General features: G+C 33.2%; 1 protein-coding gene and 1 pseudogene across 2 annotated transcripts in view; one reads left to right on the top strand and one right to left on the bottom strand.

The window, feature by feature from the left end:
- Positions 1-16,488, top strand: part of BRIP1 (BRCA1 interacting DNA helicase 1) — a 151,587-nt gene extending 135,099 nt beyond the window's left edge. Inside the window, exons 18-20 of the mRNA XM_081272560.1 lie at positions 4,591-4,673; positions 12,672-13,001; positions 14,318-16,488. Coding sequence (XP_081128686.1) covers positions 4,591-4,673; positions 12,672-13,001; positions 14,318-15,042 — 1,138 coding nt within the window. The 3' untranslated portion in view covers positions 15,043-16,488. The remainder of the gene's footprint in view (positions 1-4,590; positions 4,674-12,671; positions 13,002-14,317) is intronic.
- LOC308636505 (small ribosomal subunit protein eS6-like) lies at positions 5,336-6,088 on the bottom strand (annotated as a pseudogene). The gene has a single exon. The product of its transcript is annotated as a small ribosomal subunit protein eS6-like (transcript).
- Positions 16,489-17,935: the final 1,447 nt, after the last annotated feature.

Genomic DNA, 17,935 nt, shown 5'->3' with positions numbered 1-17,935 from the left:
GTATGTGCCATTTTGCCCAGCTAACATTTAATCATAATACTTTTTCCAGGGATTCTGGTCCTTCAAAATGTGTGCTTTGTGGAACAAGTTTTTGAATCATCATTTTATGCCAGAATTTCTTATTGTAGTCCAACTTCCAAATTTCAAATACTATGCTCAGATTTTGTACAGACTAATTTAAAATTTTATATTCTCTATTTATAAAATGTAATTAGCTTATTCATGTAATATTTTGTTTCCAAGGAAGCTATAAGATTTAGAAATAATTTAAATAAAAGAAACAGGTTAAAGCTGGGCACATACCTGTACTCCCAGTGACATATGAGGCTAAGGTAGGAGGATCACAAATTCAAGGCCAACCTCAGCAACTTAATGAGATGCTCATCAACTTAAAACCTGTTTTGAAATAAAAATTAAAAAGCGCTGGGGATATAGTGGTAAAGCACCCCTGGATTCAATCCTCAGCACCAAAACAAACAGATAAATAAATAAAATTATGAAAAATTAGGTTAAGAATAAATTATGCAAACATAACACATGGCATTTGCAATTCAACCAAAAGACTCACAGTTAACACTAATGTGACATAAACAAATCCAGAATTTAGATTTTTTCAACTACCAGCAAGTTGTTTTTGAGTTTGCATGTTGCTAATTACATAGAAATGTGTTTTTTTTTCCACCCACTCTCCTCCCCATCATTTCAAAGTGGCATTTTGTATGTGTTTCTCTTCAAACTAAATGACTGAGTTCTGTTTTTCAGCTACTGATATCCTGCTACCCTTTTCTGCCTAGAAATTCCATTTTACTTGGCATCAAATTGCACTGCAAATTGTTCTTGAAATATTTCATTTCCTTTCTGCCTGTTTTGTTTGAATTTTAGTATTCAGCTAATACTTTGTAGGGGAGGTTTGAAAAAAAATCAATATATATTGTATATATTGTATTGGGAATTGAACACAGGGGCACTTTACCTCTGAGCTATATTCCTAGTTCTTTTTTTACTTTTTATATTGAGATAGGGTATCTAAATTGTTGAGGCTGTCTTCAAACTTGCAGTCCTCCTGAATCAACTTCCCCAGTTACTTGGATTACAGGTGTGTACCATCATGCCTGGCTTTATATTTTAAAGTTCTTTACTTTTAGTTACTATAATCAGCTTCAGGAAAATAAATATTCCTCATGATTTTTTTTTCTTTTTAGTGTAAACAGTACCTTGGATTTCAAGAAACCATGAGAAGCCAAAGTAACCTTCTTTGTGGGCTGGGGATGTGGCTCTGAGGTAGAGTGCTTGTTTAGCATGTGTGAGGGCCTAAGTTCCACAAATAAACAATATCACACAAAAAAAATAAATAAATCAAATAAAAATCATGGACAGCCCAGCTCTCATTTTACTGATTTTTCAGGTAAACAGCACTAACAAGTAGCAATTTGTTAGAAAGAAACATATCCTTTTAATAATCAATAAAAAATTTAACAATTATCTAGGTGTATGGGCACATTCCTGTAATCCCAGCTTCTTGGTAGGCTAAGGCAGGAGGATCACAAGTTTGAAGTCAGCCTGGGCAATTTAGCAAGATTCTGTCTCAAAATAAAAAGGTCTGATGATGTGGCTCAGTGGTAAAGCTCTTATGTATGTATGAACCTTAGCATGTGTGAACCCCTGAGTTCAGTCACCAATACCACACGCAAAAAAAAAAGTTTAAATAAAAAAGTAAAGATAAATAAATATTTCACATCATTTGATGAGACTCATAATGTATGTTAATTGATAGAAAAGGCACTTCTATTCTGAGGTGCTCTTTTTTAAGTGATACATCTTAAAAATCTAAAGTAAGCAGAAATCAATTGATTATTTTAATACTGTCTTTTTTAAAAAGTACTTCGATAACATTACTCTATGAAATATAATAACAATCTTCAAAACATACCAGATAGTTTTGTAACCAGGTTTCAACTGCACTGAGTTTTTTCACTAGTCTGCTTTACTAAAAGTAAACTCTTTTCTCAAGTGAGCATAATTTATTTGAGCAAGGCAATATGGAAAAAGGAAAGATAGAGCCTTTTTTTCTCTTAATTGTTTTATTCACATAAATACCTCAATAGGATACTTTAAACAGAAATCAAGGACTGGGGATATAGCTCAGTGGTAGAGTGCTTGCTCTATCCTAGGACTGCAGGAAAAAAAAAAAAAGTGGACCCAAAATAGAGTGGTATCTTGATTTTCCATTGATTTTGGTATTCTATAATACCAAAATATTTATTTAAAAAGTTAATCTGGATGGAAGAGGGGGCTGTCTATCTGCTTCACATCTGCAACTGATACTCCTGTTTTTAACTTCACTTTCATTGACATTTTAGAGTGCCTCAAGTTCTAAGTTTTTCCAGGAATTAATCTGATGGCCCTGGGTTCAATTCCCAACACCACCACAATAATAATAATAATAAATAATAATAATAATAATTAAAATAATTATAATAATATCTAGAATGAACAATATCAAGGATGCAGGGAACAGGTTCCAATTATCAAGAAGGGCAAAGAGAATTCTCAAAATAATTAGGAAAGGAAGCTCTGAGATGAAAGCTGTGCAGCAGGCCTGACTGTTATCATAAATTGGGTCCAGAACATAAAGGGTTTGACCATACTGAGAACAGTTTTTATAGCTGTGGCAAAGTTTGAGAATCAAATAAGTCACCAAGAAGACATAACAATCCTAAATGTGTATTTATCTAAAAGCAGAGTTTTAAAATACATGAAACAAAAACTGACCGATCTAAAGAGAGAAGTAAATCCATAATCGTAGTTGAGAGGTTTTAAAATTTCTCTTAGTAATTGAACTAGTCAACAAACTAATAATGATATAGAAGACTTGAACATTATATTTTTTAAAATACCTTTATTTCACTTATTTATGTGGTGCTGAGGATCAAACCCGGGTCTCGCAAGTGCAAGGCGATCGCTCTACCACTGAGCCGCAACCCCAGCCCTTGAACATTATTAATCAACTGGATAAATTGACATTATAGAGCACTCCACCCAATAATAGGAAAATAAACATTGATTTCAAATGCATATGGAATATAGATCACCAAAAAAATCATACTAAGTATATTGTCTAACCGTAATAGCAATTGGTTATTTTTTTAGTTAACAGTTAAACTAGAGGGCTGGGGTTGTGGCTTAGCCATAGAGCGCTCGCCTAGCATGTGCGAGGCCCTGGGTTCCATCCTCAGCACCACATAAAAATAAATATAAAATAAAATAAAGATGATATTGTATCCAACTAAAAAATAAATACTTTTTAAAAAACAGTTAAACTAGAAATCACAAACAGATAAATGTTCACATCCTTGGAAATTAAACAGAATGCGTCTAAATAATCTGTAGTAAAACAGGAAGTCTCAAGGAAAATTAGAAAATGTTTCAGACTGATCAAAAATGAAAATACAGCATATCAAAATGTGTAGTTTGCAGCTAATGCAGTGCTCAGAGGGAAATTTAAACCATTAAATGATTATTTTAGAAAAGAAGAAAGAGCTGGAATCAATCTTAACATTCAAGAAAAAGAAAAACAATAATAAATGGGAAAAAAGGAAATAATAAAAATAAAAGCAGCTTCTTTTGAAAAGAACAATAAAATTAATACCTTTAACAAAAATTGACTTAAGAGAGAGAAGCCACAATTACTAATATCAGGAATAAAAGATGTAATGTTACTACAGACCTCACAGGTATGAAAAGACCATGAGAATATTGTAAAATGTACTGTTGTTAACAAAAAATATGACATGGGCAAAGAAAGAATAAGGTACTTCAACACTCTGGGGAAAAAGGTAATCAATAGACTTTTCCTGAGGAAGCCCAGGCATTTTACTTAGTAGACAAAGCCAGTTAAACATATTCAAGAACTATGAATAAACAATTGTAAGAAACTATGTGAATGATGTATCACTTCAGCAAATAGAGACTATCAATAAAGGTCTAAATTTTTTTTTTACAAAACTAATATAAATTCTAGAGTTAAAAAGGACAATTCATTAGCAGATTTTGATAGTCAAAAGAAAGAATCTGGCTACTTAAAGATAACATCAATTGAGATTATCCATTTTCAGGAACAGAAAGAAAAAGAATGAAGAATAACAATCCCAGAGATATGTAGAATCCTATCAAGCATATTATACACATAATAGTAGTCCCAAAAGGAGGAAAGAGAGAAAAAGAAACAGAAAGAATATTTGTAGAAATTATAGCTGAGCCAGGCACAGTGATACATTCCTGTAATTCCAGCAGTTTGTTGTTTGTGATTCTGGGGGTTAAACCCAGAGCCTTGTATATGCTAAGTAATCTACCACAGTGCTACATCCCAAGTCCCAGAGGATTTTTTATTATTTATTTTTTTTTGTATACCTACTTTGATACATTATATTGGGTAGCTTTTTCTGTAAATGTTCTCATAATAACAGATTTGATTATAGGTGTGTATAATTGATTCACCATTGATTTTCTTAATTTTCTGTAAATTCCTCTAGAAACCTGGCTTTAATCTTTCATGTTATATGTATTTTATTTTCCTTCTATTTTTTGTAGGTGTATTCGACACAGAAATGATTGGGGAGCTCTTATTCTAGTGGATGACCGTTTCAGGAATAACCCAAATCGCTATATATCTGGTAAGATTCTAAGCTAGGTTTAAAGTAAAAACTAGTAACAATTTTTTTTTCACTGTAGTAAAAAACATTAAAATCTGCCTGAATAGTGCAACATTAAGAATAAGCACAATACTTATAACAGATCTCTAGATCTCATATAATTAAAAGGTACAAAGCAGTACCCTATTTCCCTCTACCTCATAACCTGGCATCCACCACTTTCTGCTTCTTTGAGTTTGATTATTTTGGATATCTCATATAAATTGAATTGTACTATTTGTCCTTCTGTGACTGGCTCATTTCACTTAGCCCAATGTCAAGTTTCATCCATGTCAAGTATCTGACCAGATTTCTTTCCTTTTTATAACTGAATTATAATTGTATGTACATACTTATTCTTTTTATTTATTTGTCAGTAGACTTTTAGGTTGTTTCTACCTATTAGATATTGGGAACAATACTACAGTGATCATGAGAACACAAATATCTTTTCAACATATTTCTATTCTTTTGAATAAACACCAAGAGTGAAATTCCTGGATCATATGATAGTTATAGAACAATAGGTATTTACCAAGACAATATTATGAAGTTCTTCCCCTGTTTTCTTTCTTTCTTTTTTTTTCTTTTTTTTTTTTTTTTTTGAAGGTCTGATCTTATTTATATGTTACTGATAAAAATTCTTATTTTTGACTGGACTCAGACTTAAAAGTAGAAGCTCTCAGAGAAGACAGCCTGTGTCTCTTGGCAATCTGTTCCTATTGTTTTTCTTTGGCTTCTTTCATTCTCTTGGCCAAAAGTTTGGCATATTCTGCAGCCTCTTCTTTATTCTTCTTAGTATGCTGTTTCTTCAGAGTAATACTCTGGCACTTGTGTTGCAGGACACATGGAGTAACAAGACACTGAATCTTTGGGGGTTTGTTTCTGGGTTTTTTACCTTCCTTGTTTAAGGGTTTTCTGAAAACATATTGGCGGACATCATCTTCCTAAGAGAGATTGAACAGTTTGCAGATTCTACTAGCTCTTTTGGGTCCCAGTCTTCGAGGTACAGTAGTATCAGTAAGTCCAGGAATATCCTTCTCTCCCTCTTTTTTACAATAACCAAGTTGAGAACGCTCAGATTGGCATCCACAATGCAACCTCAAACAGATTTGCGCTTTCTCTCTCCAGTTCGCTTGGGTCTATAACAGGAGTGCCCCTTACTCAGTAGTAGGCAAACACGGCCATGGGTCAAGATACCCTGCTTCATGGGGAAAATTTGTTTGTCATTCCCACCACTGATTTGGGCCACATAACCCCTTCCATTCTTCACTCAGAACATCCACAGCAACTTCTGTGGCCATACACTTCTCATAAAAAGTACCAAGTTTGTGTTCATCGTCCACTTCAGTGAGTTTTTGACAGCCAGTGGCTGGGAAGGAGATATTCAGCTTCATCTTGGAGCAGCTCTTCCCCTCCCTGTTTCTTCTATGAGTTTTACAGTATTGATTTATTCAACTGGTTCATATTGACTTTCTGTCTGGGGGTGTTAAAATCTTTCATTATTGTCATTTCTCCCTTTAGTTGTCAGTATTTTCTTTAGAAATATTTGGTTGCTAGAATATTAAGGACATATATATTTGTAATTTTTATATCTTCCTAGTGGATTGACACATTTATTATTATATAACATCTTTTGTAATCTCTTGTGACAGAATTTTTTTTCCTCAATACTGAAGATTGAACCCAGGGCCTCATGCATGCTAGGCTAGTATTTAACTACTGAGCTACATCTGTAGCCCTTCTTGTGACCGTTTCTGATTTAAAGTCTATTTTGTCTGGTAAAAGTATAGCCACCCAAAATCTTTCCCATCCTTTGACTTTCAGTTTGTCTTTTTCTTGAAATCTTCTTAAATGAATCTTTTATACAGCATATATTGGATCCATTCAGCCCCTCCATGGATTTTGATTAGATAGTGCTTTAGTATGGTCCACCCAACATTCAGTGTTGAAATCCTCAACCACAAGGCGATGCCATTAGGACATGGAGTCTTTGAGAGGTGATTGGTTCATGGAGGCAATACCTTCCCGAATGGGATTATTGTCCACACTAGTGTCTCTTGGAAGGACAATAATTCCATTCAGAGGAGTGTTCCTTTCTCTGTGTGAGATTAAGCATGGTGGCAGGGGTCTGTGAACAAGGAAATAAGTGCTTATCAAGATACCAGATCTGCTGGTATCTTAATCTCGGAATTCCCAGTCTCCAGAACTGAAAAGGATAAATTTTTATTTTAAAATCACTCACTCTAGAGTACTTTGTTATAGCAACCTGAGTAGGGTAAGACAGGGAGCAAATACACTTACATTAAGGTAATTATTGATAGAGAAGGATTTACTGTTGCTATTTGTGCATTGTTTTGTCTGATTTATAGCTCTTTTGTCCCTCTTTTCCTGACTTTGTGTCTTCCTTTGTATTTCATTGATTCTTTTGAAGTGACGAGCTTTGATTCCTTTCTCATTTTCTTTTACGTGGCTTTTCTAGGTATTTTCTTTGTGGTTACCATGGGTCTTACATGAAACATTTTACAGTTATAACAGTCTATTTTTAGCTGATAAATTCAATTGCATACAAAATATTTACATTTTTATTTTCCCTCAACACAGTCCATAATCAAAGTCACAAATTACCCCCTTTTTGTACTGTGTATCTGTTAACATTTTTATAATTAGTTTTTATAGTTGCATCTTTTAAATTCTGTATCAGCATTTAAAGTGATTTATGGGACTGGGAATATAGATAGATCAATGGTAGAGCACTTGTCCAGGATGCGTATTTCCCTGGATTTGATCTCTAGTACTCCTAAAAGAGATGGAGAGGTTTATGTATCATTGTTATAGACAACATTTTCAACAAATTACACTTTCATATGCTTTCTGTGGTTGTTTAGTAAACTTCCTTTAGCATTTCTTATAAGGCAGGTCTTAGTGGTTATGAACTCCCTCAGCTGTGTGTGTGTGTGTGTGTGTGTGTGTGTGTGTGTGTTACCGGAGATTGAACCTAGGGGAACTTAACCACTGAGTCACATCCCCAGCTCCTTTTTTGTATTTTATTTAGAGACAGGGTCTTGATAGTTACTTAGGACCTTCCTAGATTACTGAGGTGGCTTTGAATTCCTGATCCTCCTACCTTGGCCTCCTAAGCCGCTGAGATTACAGGCATACGCCACCACACCACACCCGGCCTTCCTCAGCTTTAATTATCTGAGAAAGTCTTTATATCTTCTTCATTTAGATGGACAGTTTTGCCTAGTATTCTTTCTATCTTTTTCTTTTCTTTTTTTTTTTTGTAGTATTTATTATAGATGATATTCATCACATTCTGTATTTTGGGGGATCCCTCTTCCCCAAATAGAAATCAATTCAGGAAGAGATCTCAGTAACATCAAAAAAGATGTTACAAAAATGTTTATGTTAAAATATCCTAATTGATTACTGAAAAAATTATCTATTTTTAGATTGCCTAGTATTTTCTTTTGATTAGCAGTTATTTACTTTTGTTTTCGTTTTCTTTCATGCCACTCTGTTCTGACCTGTGAGTTTCTTCTAAAAAATCCATTTACAGTCTTATGGAAGTTCACTTATGTGTGATCAATTGCTTTTTTCTTCCTGCTTTTAAAAATTGTTTTTTTCTTTGCCTTTGGGCAGTTTTGTTATAATGTATCTTAGATTATTTCGATTTGTTGGGTTACTTGAACCTGGATGTCAGTCTTTCCCTTGGTTTGGGGATGATTTTTATTTTTATTTCTGTAAATATGCTGTCTGCTCTTTTTTCCTCTTTCTAATTAATTTTTTTAAATTTGTATGTGACAGCAGCATGCATTACAATTCTTATTACACATATGGAGCACAATTTTTCATATCTCTGGTTGTATACAAAGTATATTCACACCAATTTGTGTCTTCATACATCTACTTTGGATAATAATGTCCATCACATTGTATTCTCTATCTCTTTGTTAAAATATATTCATTTATTTTCTCCCTCCTTCTCTCTCTCTATCTTCTGAGTTCATGAGCGAGCATCCTTTGACATTTATTTTAAGTCCTTTGTCAAGTGATTCACATACCTTTATTCCTTTAGAGTTAGTTTCTAAGGTTTTGTCTTGTTTTTTGGGTAGGTCTGTTTTACCTGTTTCTGTTCTCTAGCTTTGTCATGGCATTCACACATTTGAAAGAACAGCCACCTCTCACAGCTTCACACAGGAAATGACCTTTACTCTTCAGGTCTACTAGGCATTCTGGGAGCCTCTCAAACCTTTTCTGTGGATCTGTCTTCTCTGGACTTAGGTGCCTAGATTCCTAATTAGAGGAATTTGCTAGTTTCTTTTTCCCTTTCTTTCTGTTTTTGGATGGACTAATAATCTCTTGTGTTGTGGAGTCTCTTAAACAGCAGCCTGCTGCCCAGCTCTTTTCTCAGTGGGTTCCAGGCATAATAGAGTATGCCAGGTTCTGCCAGTGCTCCATGGCAGAGTGAGCAGAAACCAGTCCCTGGGTAGCTCATGGAAAAGCCAAAACCTTGGACACACACTCATCTTCTCTTACCCCCAACCCCCGAAGTGGCAACTGAGCTACATCAACCTCCATCTCCTGTATCATGGTTCCTCCAGAGCAGCATTGTGCTGCCCAGTTCTTCTTCTGTTCCCAGTAGTCCCCGGTCATGTGGACTATGCTTGTCATGTCAGCACTTCCAGACAGCAAGACAGGCAAGTGCCTCATGCAGCCAACCTGAAAAGTCAGAACTTTGGACATACAGTCCAGTCTTCTTTCTCTTCAGGGAGAAGCAGGAGCTGGGACTTTACTCCCAATCATGTGGCACTGTTCCAAGGGAGGGACTGTGGTGAGAAGGTGCCACAAATTCTCCTACCTGCTTTGATGCATCTGGTTTTGCACTAAACTAGGTTCGGGAGCCTCTTAATTGGTTTCTGGATATCTCGTAAAGGAATTTGAGGTGTATATGGTTGAATCCATGTCTCCATAGATGGAAGGTGGGTCTGAGGCTTCCTGTTCTACCATCTTAAAGGCTTTGTATTTAGTGGCTTCTATTTTGAAAGACAAAGAGTTGAACAGAAAATTTGAATTATTAGATCAAACATGGACAATTCCCATGGACTGGAAATCTAATCTTTTAATTCTCATATGTTTATAAAAATTCTATGTAAATGAGAATTTTGGTTATCAACAAAGATTAGATCAGCTAGGATTCTTTAGTTTCATTGAATATGAGATATAATTCAATAATATGCATTTTTATAATATGCTTTGTTTGCCATTTTCAGAGTAAAAGCTCTTCCACAGTATTTAAGAAATACTGTTTTTAAATTTAAATTTTTTAAATTTTTTAAATTTAAATAAGCAAGTGTGTCTCTTTTGGCCACTTAGGTTTCTCTTTTGCTACTTTAGAGATGCTTCAGTTGTTTTGAGTTTATGTTAGTCAAAATTTCTGAAAGGAAATAAAGCACCTCTCACTACATGGGACAAGATCAAGTAGAGGGTCATTTTTTTCCCACTCAAATCAATAAATATGTGCCTCTAGTGTTTATCCAGTGTTGACATTCTTGTTCAGAAGCTAATATGAAGAATTCACTCATTTTCAAAGAGCTGTGGGATATACTTGCATCTTTTTAAAAAAAATTTTTTAAAGTTTTTGATAGACCTTTCTTTCTTTCTTCTTTCTGCCTTCCTTCCTTCTTTCCTTTTTTTTCTTTCTTTACTTATTTATTTATATGTGGTGCTGAGAATCGAACCCAATGCTTCACACATGCCAGGCAAGTGTGCTACCGCTGAACCACAGCCCCAGTCTTACTTGCATCTTTATTTATTTTTTAAGCTAAAATTTTCAATATGCCATAATAAAGACATGCTAAACTGATTTTTTTTCACTAACTATGTGTGGACATGGTCTCTAACTTTCCATTTTAGAGTCTAATTACTATATTTTGACATTAAAAAGATTAAAGTAGGAAATATTGCTTTCTTAGTTTTTTTTTTTTTTCCTTGACTTTCTTTCCATATAAAACAAGCAGTAGTTTAGATTAAGTAGTAACCAAAAGTAAAAGTGCTAAGTCCTGGTATTTAGTCACCAGGTGGAGCTCAGATCCTTTCAAGTTTTCAGTAGCAAATAATGACATCTTATACTGAAAAGGTTTTCTTTGATTGCAAAAAGGTCAAAATGAAAAGGCAACTATATAATGCTAAAATTTTTCAATTTGGGGGAATTTCATTTTTATTTGGTCTAATCATTTTTCCTAGGAAACAAAAAAGTTTAGAGGAAATCTGTTTAATTTTTCTTTAATTTTAAAATCTAGAACCTAAACTTTTACTTCCTAGTTCAGAATTATTTAGAGATTTTTAGAATTAAATATTTCCTGTTATTTCTAGATGGTTTTTATTTTCTTTTTCTGACATAAATTGTAAAATGTTTTCCTGGTAATATTGGGACAACATCACACAAAATTTTTTTTTTGGTGGGGTACCTGGGATTGAACTCAGGGGCACTTAATCACTGAGCCACATCCCCAGCCCTATTTTGTATTTTTTTATTTAGAGACAGGGTCTCACTGAATTGCTTAGTGCCTCACTGTTGCTGAGGCTGGCTTTAAACTCGTGATCCTCCTCCCTCAGCCTCCTGAGCTGCTGGGATTATAGGTGTGTACCACTATGCCTGGCATACAAATTCATTTTGATGACCACTTTTTATTTAAATTCAATTTGCATAAATAGATAATTGACAGAAAAGCTCCCATTAAAAAATTTAAAGGGGTCTGGGGTTGTGGCTCAGTGATAGAACACTTGCCTGGCATGTGTGAGGCTCTGGGTTTGATCCTCAGCACCACAGATAATTAAACAAATAAAGTGAAAAACCCATTGGCAACTAAAAAATATATTTAAAAAATTAAAGGAATGTATTTGAAATGGAAATATAATAATTTGGGTTTCTTGAAACCCTGTTTTATCTTTCTCTGAACTTATAATACTATAGTGACTTTTAAAACTAATTGCTCCAAAAAAAAAAAACCAACTACTAGTTTTAGTAACATTATGCAGGGAATACTTATTTTATAAAAATCAAGATTTTTTTTTAATTGTGAAGTGAACCATAATACTTTATACTCTGAATATGGTTAATTTTTATGTAGTTTTCATATATCTCAGGTCAAATCATATCCTATACATTGATTTTTTTATATATTTTTAAATTATTTAATAAAAATTAAAATCAGATATGATTTGTCCACAAAAGAGTGTTATTTCTTTCACCTTCACAGTAGTTTAAGATGTATTTGGAATTGATCAAGAAAACCTTTGAGACTGGAATTGCAAGTTTATTTTTTGAAATAGAGCCAAATTTGGAAGGATAGAATGGAGGATTATATTGTTTACAACTTCTAGATTCCCTATGAAAAAAGTAGGCATTTTTTGTGAGGAATTATGATATAATTTATTTGCTTTATTCCCTAGATATTCTCAAATGAGGTGAATAAAGACATATCCTGACTTAACCATGGTACCACTTAAAATTCTTCAACTTTACAATTATGAAAGAGATGCACATTCAGCAGAAACCATACTTTACTTTTGATCTTTTTCAATTTTGATATTTTTCTAACAAGTGATACATGGTGTAATTCTCATTTGTGAAACTGGGCAGCAACAGTGAGCTGCATGTCCTAGGCAGCCAAAGTGATCATGCCAATAAACAACTGGTACTCTATAGTATATACTGTGTTGCTCAGCTATCATGTAGGATAGGTTAGGTGCATTAAGTGCTTTTTCAATTTACAATAGTTTCAGCTTAATGATGGGTTTCCCAAGATATAACCCCATTATAAATCGTGTGCATATAAAATAAAATTGTAGGAAAAAATATTGAAAATCATTCTGAATATTCAAATGCAAATTAGATTACTTCATTAGAAAAATGTAGTTTTTTTCTTAATACATACTATCTTACACATACCTCTGGGTTTACTTTTTCTTTAGGACTTTCTAAATGGATAAGGCAGCAGATTCAGCACCATTCAACTTTTGAAAGTGCACTGGAATCCTTGGCTGAATTTTCCAAAAAGCACCAAAAAATCATTGATATATCCAAAAAGGAACAAAAGTGTATACAAGACAGTAAATCTACTCTTGAAGAGTCCTATTTGGAGAATGATAGCCCTACTTATTTACTTGATACATTAAGTTATCTACCACCAGAAAATCCTATGAAATGTGAAACAAAAATGTGTGTCCAAGAACTACAGTGTCCTAAAGTGATTACTAAAAACTCATTTCTACCAAGTGATATCATCTCTAGAAAAGAGAAAGGTATGAAAAGTTCTGCCCATTTATATTTGATAAAGAAGTCTTTCGTGATAGAGAAATGATATTTATTTTGGGATAGATTTATTTCCTTAAATATGTTGACTTATAATAGAAATTGTTATCAAAAATAGTGAAATAATACAGTGGACTGGAATGGGGAACAGACCTTTGTCAGGGCATGCTTTTTGGTTTTCTAACTAGCTGTGCCTTTTCTAGCTTTGTGATTCTTAACAAGCCACTTAACCTTTTTGAGTCATAATAGAAGAAATATATACCTGCCTAGCTATCCCTCCAACTTGGGTTATAAAGGTCAAATAAGATATATTGTAGAGATGATTGTTATTTTAAAGTTTATGTAAAAATTGGTTTAATTTGGAGATGCTTCTCATATGAACATCTTTGTTTTATGCCATATGATAAAATAAATATTTTAGAGTATATTAGAAATAATGGTCTATATCAGATTAGCAAACAACGGTGGGTGAACCAAATTCAACCTGCTGTGGTTTTGTAAATCAGTTTAACAGAACTCAGCCACACCATTCATTTACATGCTTACAAACAACAACAAAGTTGACTAGGTGTGTGTATTTCACTAGAGTAGTACAATTAAGTAATTGGAACAGAGTGTAACCTGCAAAGCCTAAAATATTTGCTATCTGGCCTGTAATAGAAAAAGCTTGCCAAACTCTGGTTATTGTATATAAATTTAATTTTTTAATTCATATAGCATTGTATCTTAACATCGATTTTTAAATATTTATTTTGTGGTATATGCTTCTGAGTAAGTGTCATAGTGAAATCAAGATTATTGTACTGGTAATCAGGAAACCTAGATTCTAGTACTGGTCTTAACTACTAACCAGTTTTATAACTTTGAACAAATAATAATGGTCCTGTGCTTGTTAGTTTCCTTATTTGTTATATAAGGAATTAGTCTAGGGCAGCTTTTCTCAATCATTGATTGGTGAATTTTCAAGGCATATTTTTATGACTTGTTCCCTCCTTTACTGAGCCCTTTTCCTTTTTCCTTTTTACCCCTCTTTTTCTCATTCAGTATTGAGGTCCCTGATGTGTAATTTGAAGTTTGAAGACAGCATTATAACTTGGGCTAGGAAACAGTGAGATTAATATTCCTTTCAGAATTAAAATTCTGTTCTTTAAGTTCTAAGATGAAAGTCTAACATTACTGATCTTAGGCTCTAAATTATGTATTCTACATAGTTGTTTAAGCATTCCTAATTTAAGAAATACTTATAACAATTATTATGTTAGCTAGGAGCAGAAAGTTAAAGTTTTTAAATTTTTTTATTTCTTAGATGATCCAGTATTATTGGAAGAGTCTGTCCAAGCAAAGAAAGCTGAAAATTTTGTGATTTCCAGATCCTCAAGCCCAACTTTCGGTAAAGAAACAAAGAAAGTTAGCTGGTCTAACTTTAATTCTTTAGGACAGTATTTTACTGGCAAGATGCAGGCTGTTACACCCCAGCTCAGTACATCAGAGAATTGTGCCTCTAGTTCTTCCACTTTCAAAGAAGAAAATAAGGAAAATAAAACTACTTTGCCACTTACTGATAAATATGATTCCTCAAATATAAAAGTAAACATGCCGTTTGGGCTGTGCCCTCAATCGGAAAACATTATTTCATCAATAAAGATTGACACTACTCTTTCTAAAAAAGATCATTCAAAACAACTGTTCTGCTCTAAAGAAGCCCAGGATCCAGATTTGGAACTGATTCAGAGATGTGAAGAAGCTAAACATTCCAGTTTAAATACAACTTTTGAAACAGAAGTAGAAGATGAATCTATCTATTTTACACCTGAACTTTATGATTCTGTAGAAACAGATGAAGAAAAAAATAAGCTAGTTGAAACTGATGGATTCAGTAATAATTCAAATTGCATTTTAGCTGGAGACTTTTTTGAAATTAGAACTATGAAAGGAGTGAATTCAGTCAGAGATGTGAAAGCTGAGGATTACACAGAAACAAAGTTGAATAGAATCACTCATATTGAAGAGAATAAAATTAATGACATGTAAAGAATAATTTACGCATTCGATAAAATGGTCTTGCTTTAAATTTTTCACTTTAATTCATTGTTATCAGATTTTTTTAATCTAATTTTATGTTCAGAAATGTAAATTTTACTATTCTCAAATTTTGATAAAGTGATTCATACAAAGTTTATTCCTCTAATAAGTCTTACTTAGCTAAATGTAATTTAAAATTAATCAATCTGAAAGATATCTACAGTTTACTAGGGCACTTCCAATTTCACATTAACTGTTCATATTTTGTAGTCCACTTTATCCATTTATTTTCACGCTGATACATAAATATTAGTAGCAGTTGCATCTAGTCATATCTCAGCTACATTTCACTATATGTTTTACTTTCAATTGGTCTGACTTTTTTATTAGATATCAGAATTTGTCTTGAAGAATTTATTCCCTAACCAAACTGCCAAGTCAGAAAAATTAAGGTAGGAAATAACATGCTTTCTCCACCCCTAACCCTTTTTAACTTTACTTTGAGGCACAGTTTTGCTAAGTTTCCCAGGCTGACCTCCAACTTGTGATCCTCCTGCCTCAGCCTCCCAAGTAGCTGAGATTACAGATGTGCACCACTGCACCTAGCAACAGCATGCATTCTTAACTGAAGTTGTTTTACCTTTCATTTGATAAAGCTAAAATTAAACATCATGAACAAAATTATGTAAAGTTAAAAAAAAGCCAAATGAAATATTCCACATATTCAATTCTTAATTATTTAACTTCATCATCATTACATTGATCCCCAGCTCTAGAGGGGAAGAAAGTGGTATTTTATAATATAACTTAAATTATACAACTTTTATAAAGATAGAAAAATTGATGTATAAATTTAATAAGCAAACCCATATATGTACTACAGCTGAAATATGTTTCCTTAAAGGACATGAATCCTTTCTGTAAATTTTGAGTGTGTTTATGCTTTAGTGAATGAAATTATACATCTGATCAAAAATGGTTATAAAAGATGCTCTTCTAAACAGGCGTGATGGTGCATGTCCGTAATCCAAGTTATTTAGGAGGTGAAGGCAAGCGAATCACAAGTTTGAGGCCAGCCTTCGCAACTTAGTGACATGTGTCTCAAAAAAGTGGCTGGGGTCCGGGTGTGGAACTCAGGATGAAGCTTCGTGGTAGAGTGCCCCTGGGTTCAATCCTCAGTACCACAAAAGGCAGGGAGGCTGGGTGGTGTGGCCATTTCTGACTTCATTCCAAAAATACATACACTAATCTTTTTCTAAGAAACATCTGTTATTCAGTGGGCAATTTGGACTTCTTGTGAGTGACTTGAATTGTTTTGTTTGCTCCTAGTGATAGAACCCAGGGCCTTGCATATGGTACTCAAGCCTTCTACATTCCCAGACAAAACTGAAATTTTATGAGCTGTGCAAGTAGTTCATATAGCATGTTATCAAGTCAGAATTACTAGTAGTCAGATATTTTTAACATTCATTTAGAGAAATTATTACATATACATATATTTTGCTTTCATTTTTATAGCATTTTTATTTAATACAGCTTATCTCCTTCTATAGCATTGGTTATTGCAACCCTAAAAATAGTTAAGAGAAATTTAAATTGACAGTTTATCAGTTAAAGAATTTATCTCTAGATATTGGGATATATTAGATCCCAATACTAGATTCCTAATATTATGTATTTTTCTTAGTTGTTCAGTATATAATAAATACCAAACATTAGATTAGAATATAATTGCTACATTGTTTTGAAAGAGTGAAACCATTATTCCCTTCTAAAATTGATTAAACTACAGATAAGGGTAACATGGTAGTGGAAAGAGTACCAAGTAGAAGATAGGAGACTTGGACTCTATTCCTTGCTCAGGCTCTAATTTGCTAAGTCATATTGGCAATACCATGTCTTACACAGAATTAATTTTATCTATGAAATGTAAAATTTAGTACTATAAAGTCATACAAACCCCTTTCAACTTTAAATATATAAGATTTAATGGAATATCTGTTGACATTTTACTCTGAGTCAGTTTTTACTTGCTTTTATTCCAAAATTCTTAAAATAAAACATACATTTAGGGAGCATAGGATAGGTACATGATGACTTGGAAAGCTTAAGACATTTGGGGGACTTTTAAATTTGACTTTAGAAGAATTGCTAAAGTACATGAAGAAATCAAGCATATTATTTTGTAGTTAGATTCTACCGTCATTACCCAATTTTATCATCCCCTTTCCCAAAATAAGATTTTTTTTTTATTCTTTCAAGAATCTAATCCTTTTAGGCTAAGATTTTTCCATTACTGAGAATGTGCATAGACATGTGCCACAAGCCTTTAGTAAAACTAAAAGGTGTTTCAAAATTTTGCACAATGATGTCACTGTTGAAATAGGTCTATAGTCACTCCTCAAATCACAATTTTGACCAAGATGATAGTCCAGAAGTAAACTACTGGCTTTTGTAGAATAGAAGGTATTCATTACTGATAACATGTTTTTTCTTAAGATGTTTATATCATTGTTAAAACATATGAAAGCATTTGAAAGAGTACTTGGCATTTGGCGGGCTACCAATTAATTATTAGTTAGCAGTTAATTATTAGTAACCAATCATGTATCTGATGTACACTCTTGCTTTATATAAAGCTTTCCCTAACTGTAGATTGATGGATATAGATCATCTGACAATGAACCATTCTATAGGAAAAGGAAAAGTTATTTGACTGGTTTATTTTTTAAACTTTTTGAGATATATGTTAGAAATTGTTTTATCAGATAATTTGTCTTATATATTCAATGCATATAAAATAATATGGAAGAGCTAAAAATATATATAGATACAGGCCATGAACCATGAAAACTACCAGTTGCAGTAAGGGATTTATTCATGGAAGAAAGGTACAATGTAA

Source organism: Spermophilus citellus (genome assembly GCF_964194105.1).
Source record: "Spermophilus citellus genome assembly, chromosome: 17".
In the NCBI taxonomy this organism is placed as follows: domain Eukaryota; kingdom Metazoa; phylum Chordata; class Mammalia; order Rodentia; family Sciuridae; genus Spermophilus; species Spermophilus citellus.
The sequence above is the reverse complement of the archived record's forward strand: the minus strand, read 5'-3'. Positions and strand labels throughout refer to the sequence as shown.